We start from the raw sequence: 10,689 nt of genomic DNA on the forward strand, positions 1-10,689 counted from the left end.
CACACACACACACACACACACACACACACACACACTCCTGAACAGGAGTTAGCTGGATTAACGGCTGTAAAAACATGTTATTTATTTTTTTGTAGACTATATCTGGGTAAAAATAAACGTGCTCTGCTGCAGGAGAGTGTGTGTTCAGCAGAGATCGGTGCACTGCGTTTATGAGGCTGTTATTAATATTATTATTATGAAGCGAATTCAGTGTATTTGTCCATAACCCGTGTGTGTTTATGGAGGAAAGTGAATCAATCTTATAAATAAGTCACTGAAACATCGGGAATGAATGTGTGTGTGTGTGTGTGTGTGTGTGTGTGTGTGTGTGTGTGTGTGTGTGTGTGTGTGTGTGTGTGTGTGTGTGTGTGTGTAGGTGTGTGTTCAGGTGTGTGTGTGTGTGTGTGTGTGTTCATGTTGTAACGCAGATTCATGTGAGGAGTTCCAGATACTGAAATCACATTGTTATTGATTGTATTGGTCAGTGTAAATTTTGCTCTAGTAAATATTTTATTGTCTGAAAACGTCAGAATTGATGAATTCTGAATGACTGATAAACGGGGATTTTAGAGGATTTCCTCCAGTTTTATATGGTCATTAATAAATGTTTATCACTGATTGTGTTTGTGTGATTATGAAGTAATAAACCGCTTCTGTTGTAATTATTAAATCATTTATTTTTGTCGTGAATCAGGCATTATTTAACAACAATCCTCAGTGTTTTTATGACGCCGCGGGTTTTACATTGATATTATCACCGCGGAAATTATATTTTAGCCTTAAAAAATGCTAGAATATCATAAATAATTCCAGTCTCTTTCTACGTTTAATAAAAGTGTTGATGTTCAGAAAATCTGCATCAACAAGCGCAAATATTCTCTGCAAAATAGAGATTCAACAGCGATAAACTGAAGATCATAAATAACCTTTTTTTTTTCTTAGTGTGAATGAATGTTTTAATAACCAAAAGAACATATTTCTTTATAAAGAAGCTCTTGTGGAATGGGAGATTAAGGTTCTCGACGCTGTTTCCGCAGATTATCTGATCAAAGTTTGACAACTAAAGATTATTATATTACAACAGCGCGTGAAATAAATCCACCAAAAATTGCAGTGATATATTTAGCCTATATTTATGTTAATATTTTCGTGGCAATTCGTGAATAGGCTGTGCATTAATTCACAATATTCTCCAGCTAAAAGAAAAAATCGTATTTATTTATTTATTAATGTATTTGACGGGACAGTGTACATTAATTAGCATTGCTGCTGATGCACCAGAATAAAGGCTTTTTTCCATCCGTTGTCCCTGGACAGAAAAACACAATATGAAGATTACAGTGAACAATGCAAATATAAAAGCAGTAAAACAGATATAACTCTTCAAATCCTGTTGATAAATACAGTGTACAAGTTTGCTCTAAAAAATTAATATTATACACATTGACACAGCAGAGACACGTGGCAGGGTTGAGGGAAGATACATATAATGCTGACATGTCTGATGTGTTATATTTTCATTCAGTAACGCGCAATTTATACTAAATTTCAATTTAGTAGGCCTATATAAATTGAAATCTTATAACGACACAACAAAAGTCTATATTCTCTTCATAATAGGCTACAATAATATCATGGATCTGCAGCTAAAGCAATATTGTGCAGGACTGCAGAGAAAAATCATCATCTTCCAAACTGCGGATTTATGAATATTTTCATTCAATAATGCGCGAGTTTCATTATCATCAGCGAACACAGTTTAAGTGTTTTAAATATTTAAATATAAAGTGTTTCCACACACAAATAGGCCTACATTTTGTTTATTGTTGAATCTTTATCATTTTCTAAATGTTGATGTTATAAATGCCGATTGGAATGTTTCTTTATTTGTTTCTCAAAACCTTTTGAATGTTTAAATTGTGTCTGCGGTCACAAATGTGCTTTAATTCTTCAGAAAATCAATTTTATGATGACAGAATCTGGATGTTAAATATAAAGTGATAATACTAATAATCAAGTACATTAAGCAAATGAAAAATGAACTATTTCTTAATGAAAGGAATAGAGGAACGCATTTATTTGATCACAATTCTCTATAATGTTGAAAAATCCTCTTATATAGTCAAAACGTTAAAATATAACGTTAAAATAATACCATTCCTCATTTAGCTACTTTAAAATTATTATATATCGATTTGGCCTTCATCAAATCTTGAAAGAAAACAAATGAAGAGAAATGAAAATAAAAGGATTGATATACAGCTCCGATTCAACAAGCGGAAATACGCACACATCTCGCGGGATTTCGTTGTCTCGTGTTTCTGCCATGTTCCCGTTCATGCCCGGAGTTCATCCTTGTAACCAATCACCACTAGAGAACATTAGAGGGAGTTTTGAAACGGACCAATGAGTGCAGAGCGCTGTTGTGAAAGCATCCAATCACAGTAGAGCTTCGATGAGCGGCAGAATAGCAGCAGACCAGAGCCTCGCGGTGAGTTTTAACGAACATTCTGCTCATTTTAATACACATATCCGATAATAAACACATCGGCTCTGTTTCAGAGAGATTTACTCGAGTTTGAACTCTGAATAATCTCTACAGTGACAGTCTTTATCAGCTGCGCAGTGCTTCAATACATTCAGTCGAAGGCTGACGGTTTTAGAGTTTTTAATACATTCCAGTGTAATTTAAACTTACTTGAGTTTAGTTATTATTACTTTCGGTTTTAGATTGAGTTTTATTCCTTTTTTAAAGAGAATCGGAGCAGAAACAAGGATGTTCACAATGCTGGGAGGTTTACTATGTGGTTGCTAGGGTGTATCTGGGTGGTTGCTAAGCTGTTGTTAGGTGGCTTCCTACTGTCTGGGTTTTTGGGGCAGTTTTATAAGTGGTGAATCTGATGACTAGTAAAGTTACAACTCACACAGAGGATCTGATTCATGTCTTAGGCTGATGAGTGAGTGTTGGTACTAGCGATGAGGGTCTTAAAGTCCCCCTGTAACGTTAGTCAGTTTTATCCCTTAAAACTAATATTTGATCACCGAAATTAATATATTTAAACGTTTTTTTCCTTGGAAAAAAAATTCTTCATGCCTGATAAACGGCTTGGATGTAGCCTAACTCTACACCCTCGCCTCATTTAGTATGTGTGGTTCTCTGAATATGCAAATGAGCCCCGCCTCCACTCACTCACTCAGCTCAGAGATCCACTGGTTGACGATCACACATTGATCTGATTGGTTACAAGGTCGTTTGTGACGTCAGAAACACCAGCGATTTCAAACTGTGTGTTTGAGACTGTCTTTGGTTTAAGGAGGAAATACTCAGGAATGCTGTCGACTTATGAACTTACACATGGTGTGTCTTAAAGCGTATTAAAAACACCACATAGACACATAAACAACATCACCACAGGGGGGCTTTAATACAGTGCAGTAATTAATGCTCCACTAATGAATGTGTTCAGATGACCGGAGCCAACGAGTTCAAGCTGACCCAGGGCCCGGACGACAGCATCTCCGCTGTGAAGTTCAGCCCGGCCTCGCCTCAGTTCCTGCTGGTGTCGTCCTGGGACTGTTCGGTCCGGCTCTACGACGTCAGCGCCAACAGCATGAGGATGAAGTACCAGCATCTGGCGCCCGTGCTGGACTGCGCTTTCTACGTGAGTGAACGCTGGAGAATCACGTCTGCGTTCGTCTGTAGGGTTGGGTATCGTTTGGGTTTTATCCGATTCCAGTACCTACTCTGTATTTTTTTAAACGGTTCCGGTGCTTAAACGGTTCTTAAATCGGTACTTAAGAAAATGAAACCGCACACACTTTAACAAAAAATAATACCCTTTAATTTAGAGGGCCAAACTGGACACAATATTAACTTAAATCTTTAAACAATATAAATACAAGTAACATATGGTAACAATAAAACCAATATAAAATAAAAATTCATATTTACATAATATCAAATGAAACAATATTGTATCAAACAATGTAATAATACTGGAGATTAATAGAGATTACTAGCAGGCAGAGCTGCCAACTCTCACGCATTGACCGTGAGACCAATGACCCTTTTCACACAGAAAAATCGCAAACAAAGAGGACACTGACAGACAAGACAGAGAAGGTTACTTTTGATATGGAACAAATCCACAGCTGTCAGATTCTGTCAATATTTTTACGAGATTCACACAATAAATAACGTTTTGGCTCTTTGAAATGTGACAGATCGCTGTAGCGCGTCAGTTCAAACGGCACGTGATACAGCAGCCTACAAATCCACTGCTTCTTCAATTGGGAACGGGACGCTGCCAAGCTCCTCGCGCTGCCGATCAGCTTCCTTTTTCGGTAGAGAAATCTGAGGAGCAGATGGCGCGCGCGCGCCAACATAATATGACGACGTAAGTGCGTCGATGCGGCGGCCGCGCCATCAGCCAATGAATTGGCTTGATTCTATATGGGATTCAGACTATCGGCACACCCAGAGGGCGCTCTGACGCGTAATTTTACACATGAAATGCAGCCAAACCTTGCGAGCAAGAGCGCGCATGCGAGACAGAAGAAACTGTGCTCCAAACTGTGTAGCACACGCACGGCTGAGAGGGAGAGACATTGTGTGTGTGTGTGTGTGCGTGTGTGCCTAATGAAATCAGGCACCGAAATTTTCGTTCTTATTCGGTCTGGTTACTACCGTTTACGTCGGAACCGGTTCCCTATTGGCACCGAGTTTCGGTACCCAACCCTATTCGTCTGTAACTCTGTCTGCGCTCGTCTGCGCTGTAACTCTCTGTCTGCGCTGTAACTCTCTGTCTGCGCTCGTCTGCGCTGTAACTCTCTGTCTGCGCTGTAACTCTCTGTCTGCGCTGTAACTCTGTCTGCGCTGTAACTCTGTCTGCGCTGTAACTCTCTGTCTGCGCTCGTCTGCGCTGTAACTCTCTGTCTGCGCTGTAACTCTCTGTCTGCGCTGTAACTCTGTCTGCGCTGTAACTCTGTCTGCGCTGTAACTCTCTGTCTGCGCTGTAACTCTGTCTGCGCTATAACTCTGTCTGCGCTGTAACTCTCTGTCTGCGCTGTAACTCTGTCTGCGCTGTAACTCTGTCTGCGCTGTAACTCTGTCTGCGCTCGTCTGCGCTGTAACTCTCTGTCTGCGCTGTAACTCTCTGTCTGCGCTGTAACTCTGTCTGCGCTGTAACTCTGTCTGCGCTGTAACTCTGTCTGCGCTGTAACTCTGTCTGCGCTCGTCTGCGCTGTAACTCTGTCTGCGCTCGTCTGCGCTGTAACTCTCTGTCTGCGCTGTAACTCTCTGTCTGCGCTGTAACTCTCTGTCTGCGCTGTAACTCTGTCTGCGCTGTAACTCTGTCTGCGCTGTAACTCTGTCTGCGCTCGTCTGCGCTGTAACTCTCTGTCTGCGCTGTAACTCTCTGTCTGCGCTGTAACTCTGTCTGCGCTGTAACTCTCTGTCTGCGCTGTAACTCTGTCTGCGCTGTAACTCTCTGTCTGCGCTGTAACTCTGTCTGCGCTCGTCTGCGCTGTAACTCTCTGTCTGCGCTGTAACTCTCTGTCTGCGCTGTAACTCTCTGTCTGCGCTGTAACTCTCTGTCTGCGCTCGTCTGCGCTGTAACTCTCTGTCTGCGCTGTAACTCTGTCTGCGCTGTAACTCTGTCTGCGCTGTAACTCTCTGTCTGCGCTGTAACTCTGTCTGCGCTGTAACTCTGTCTGCGCTGTAACTCTCTGTCTGCGCTGTAACTCTGTCTGCGCTGTAACTCTCTGTCTGCGCTGTAACTCTCTGTCTGCGCTGTAACTCTGTCTGCGCTGTAACTCTCTGTCTGCGCTGTAACTCTGTCTGCGCTGTAACTCTCTGTCTGCGCTGTAACTCTGTCTGCGCTGTAACTCTGTCTGCGCTGTAACTCTCTGTCTGCGCTGTAACTCTGTCTGCGCTGTAACTCTCTGTCTGCGCTGTAACTCTCTGTCTGCGCTGTAACTCTGTCTGCGCTGTAACTCTCTGTCTGCGCTGTAACTCTGTCTGCGCTGTAACTCTCTGTCTGCGCTGTAACTCTCTGTCTGCGCTGTAACTCTGTCTGCGCTGTAACTCTGTCTGCGCTGTAACTCTCTGTCTGCGCTGTAACTCTGTCTGCGCTGTAACTCTGTCCTGTAACTCTCTGTCTGCGCTGTAACTCTGTCCTGTAACTCTCTGTCTGCGCTGTAACTCTGTCCTGTAACTCTCTGTCTGCGCTGTAACTGTCCTGTAACTCTCTGTCTGCGCTGTAACTCTGTCTGCGCTGTAACTCTGTCTGCGCTGTAACTCTGTCTGCGCTGTAACTCTGTCTGCGCTGTAACTCTGTCCTGTAACTCTCTGTCTGCGCTCGTCTGCGCTGTAACTCTGTCTGCGCTGTAACTCTGTCTGCGCTGTAACTCTGTCCTGTAACTCTCTGTCTGCGCTCGTCTGCGCTGTAACTCTGTCTGCGCTGTAACTCTGTCTGCGCTGTAACTCTGTCTGCGCTGTAACTCTGTCTGCGCTGTAACTCTGTCTGCGCTGTAACTCTGTCTGCGCTGTAACTCTGTCTGCGCTGTAACTCTGTCTGCGCTGTAACTCTCTGTCTGCGCTCGTCTGCGCTGTAACTCTGTCTGCGCTGTAACTCTCTGTCTGCGCTGTAACTCTCTGTCTGCGCTCGTCTGCGCTGTAACTCTGTCTGCGCTGTAACTCTCTGTCTGCGCTGTAACTCTCTGTCTGCGCTCGTCTGCGCTGTAACTCTGTCTGCGCTCGTCTGCGCTGTAACTCTGTCTGCGCTGTAACTCTGTCTGCTGCTGTTTCAGGATCCGACACACGCGTGGAGCGGTGGGCTGGATAACCAGCTGAAGACTCACGATCTCAACACAGATCAGGGTGAGTTTAACACTTGTGCTGAAAATCTGGTGTAGGCTGCTCATTTTTGACTGGGGGGGGGGTTTGTACACATGACACGCTCGCGAACATGACGCTCGCGAACACATGACACACGCTCGCGAACACATGACACACGCTCGCGAACACATGACACACGCTCGCGAACATGACGCTCGCGAACACATGACACACGCTCGCGAACACATGACACACGCTCGCGAACATGACGCTCGCGAACACATGACACACGCTCGCGAACACATGACACACGCTCGCGAACACATGACACGCTCGCGAACACATGACACACGCTCGCGAACATGACGCTCGCGAACACATGACACACGCTCGCGAACATGACGCTCGCGAACACATGACACACGCTCGCGAACACATGACACACGCTCGCGAACACATGACACACGCTCGCGAACATGACGCTCGCGAACACATGACACACGCTCGCGAACATGACGCTCGCGAACACATGACACACGCTCGCGAACATGACGCTCGCGAACACATGACACACGCTCGCGAACACATGACACACGCTCGAGAACACTTGAAAACATGACACGCTCGCGAACACTTGAACACATGACACACGCTCGCGAACACTTGAACACATGACACACGCTCGCGAACACATGAACACATGACACACGCTCGCGAACACTTGAACACATGACACACGCTTGCGAACACTTGAATACATGACACACGCTCGCAAACACTTGAACACATGACACACGCTTGCGAACACATGAACACATGACACACGCTTGCGAACACTTGAACACATGACACACGCTTGCGAACACTTGAACACATGACACACGCTCGCGAACACTTGAACACATGACACACGCTCGCGAACACTTGAATACATGACACACGCTCGCGAACACTTGAACACATGACACACGCTCGCGAACACATGACACACGCTCGCGAACATATGACACACGCTCGCGAACACTTGAACACATGACACACGCTCGCGAACACATGACACGCTCGCAAACACATGACACACGCTCGCGAACACATGACACGCTCGCGAACACTTGAACACATGACACGCTCGCGAACACTTGAATACATGACACGCTCGCGAACACTTGAACACATGACACGCTCGCGAACACTTGAATACATGACACGCTCGCGAACACTTGAATACATGACACGCTCGCGAACACATGAACACTTGAACACATGACACGCTCGCGAACACATGACACGCTCGCGAACACATGACACGCTCGCGAACACATGACACGCTCGCGAACACATGACACGCTCGCGAACACATGACACGCTCGCAAACACATGACACACGCTCGCGAACACTTGAACACATGACACACGCTCGTGAACACATGACACACCATCGCAAACACGACACACTTGCGAACACATGACACACTTGCGAACACATGACACGCTTGCGAACACATGACACACTTGCGAACACATGACACGCTTGCGAACACATGACACGCTTGCGAATACATGACACACGCTCGCAAACACGACATGCTCGCGAACATGACACGCTCGCGAACACATGAACACATGACACGCTCGCAAACACATGACAAGCTTGCGAACACATGACACACTCGCAAACACATGACACACGCTCGCGAACACTTGAACACATGACACACGCTCGCGAACACTTAAACACATGACACACGCTCGCGAACACATGACACACACTCGCAAACACGACACGCTCGCGAACACATGACACGCTTGCGAACACATGACACGCTTGCGAATACATGACACACGCTCGCAAACACGACATGCTAGCGAACATGACACGCTCGCGAACATGACACGCTCGCGAACACTTGAACACATGAGACACGCTCGCGAACACTTGAATACATGACACGCTCGCAAACACTTGAACACATGACACACGCTCGCAAACACTTGAACACATGACACACGCTCGCAAACACTTGAACACATGACACACGCTCGCGAACACTTGAACACATGACACACGCTCGCGAACACTTGAACACATGACACACGCTCGCGAACACTTGAACACATGACACACGCTCGCGAACACTTGAACACATGACACACGCTCGCGAACACTTGAACACATGACACACGCTCGCGAACACTTGAACACATGACACACGCTCGCGAACACTTGAACACATGACACACGCTCGCGAACACTTGAACACATGACACACGCTCGCGAACACTTGAACACATGACACACGCTCGCGAACACTTGAACACATGACACACGCTCGCGAACACTTGAACACATGACACACTTGCGAACACATGACACGCTTGCGAACACATGACACGCTTGCGAATACATGACACACGCTCGCAAACACGACATGCTCGCGAACATGACACGCTCGCGAACACATGAACACATGACACGCTCGCAAACACATGACAAGCTTGCGAACACATGACACACTCGCAAACACATGACACACGCTCGCGAACACTTGAACACATGACACACGCTCGCGAACACTTAAACACATGACACACGCTCTTGAACACATGAGACACGCTCTTGAACACATGACACACTCGCGAACACTTGAACACACGCTCGCGAACACATGACACGCTCGCGAACACATGAACACATGACACACGCTCGCAAACACTTGAACACATGACACGCTCGCGAACACTTGAACACATGACAAGCTCGCGAACACATGACACGCTCGCGAACACTTGAACACATGACACACGCTCTTGAACACATGACACACGCTCTTGAACACATGACACACGCTCGCAAACACATGACACACGCTCGCGAACACATGACACACGCTCGCGAACACATGACACACGCTCGCGAACACATGACACACGCTCGCGAACACTTGACACACTCACGAACACTTGAACACATGACACACGCTCGCGAACACATGAGACACGCTCTTGAACACATGACACACGCTCGCGAACACATGACACACTCGCGAACACTTGAACACATGACACGCTCGCAAACACTTGAACACATGACACACGCTCGCAAACACATGAGACGCTCTTGAACACATGACACACGCTCGCGAACACATGACACACTCGCGAACACTTGAACACATGACACACTCGCGAACACTTGAACACATGACACACGCTCGCAAACACATGAGACACGCTCTTGAACACATGACACACGCTCGCAAACACTTGAACACATGACACACGCTCGCAAACACATGAGACACGCTCTTGAACACATGACACACTCGCGAACACTTGAACACATGACACGCTCGCGAACACTTGAACACATGACACACGCTCGCAAACACATGACACGCTCGCGAACACATGACACACGCTCGTGAACACATGACACACGCTCGTGAACACATGACACACGCTCGCGAACACTTGAGACACTCGCGAACACTTGAACACATGACACACCCTCGCGAACACATGACACACGCTTGCGAACACTTGACACACTCGCGAACACTTGAACACATGACACACGCTCTTGAACACATGAGACACGCTCTTGAACACATGACACACTCGCGAACACTTGAACACACGCTCGCGAACACATGACACGCTCGCGAACACTTGAACACATGACACGCTCGCGAACACTTGAACACATGACAAGCTCGCGAACACATGACACGCTCGCGAACACTTGAACACATGACACACGCTCGCAAACACATGACACACGCTCGCGAACACATGACACACGCTCGCGAACACATGACACACGCTCGCGAACACATGACACACGCTCGCGA

General features: G+C 46.4%; 1 protein-coding gene across 2 annotated transcripts in view; it reads left to right on the forward strand.

The window, feature by feature from the left end:
- The first annotated feature begins 2,350 nt into the window (after positions 1–2,350).
- Positions 2,351–10,689, forward strand: part of bub3 (BUB3 mitotic checkpoint protein) — a 23,025-nt gene continuing 14,686 nt past the window's right edge. For both annotated transcript variants that reach the window (XM_056233767.1, XM_056233768.1), the window contains exons 1-3: positions 2,351–2,491; positions 3,468–3,662; positions 6,811–6,880. In XM_056233767.1, coding sequence (XP_056089742.1) covers positions 2,456–2,491; positions 3,468–3,662; positions 6,811–6,880 — 301 coding nt within the window. In that variant the 5' untranslated portion in view covers positions 2,351–2,455. The remainder of the gene's footprint in view (positions 2,492–3,467; positions 3,663–6,810; positions 6,881–10,689) is intronic.

This window comes from Rhinichthys klamathensis, unplaced genomic scaffold, assembly GCF_029890125.1.
Source record: "Rhinichthys klamathensis goyatoka isolate OS25496 unplaced genomic scaffold, OSU_Roscu_1.1 h1tg000377l_1, whole genome shotgun sequence".
Taxonomy (NCBI): domain Eukaryota; kingdom Metazoa; phylum Chordata; class Actinopteri; order Cypriniformes; family Leuciscidae; genus Rhinichthys; species Rhinichthys klamathensis.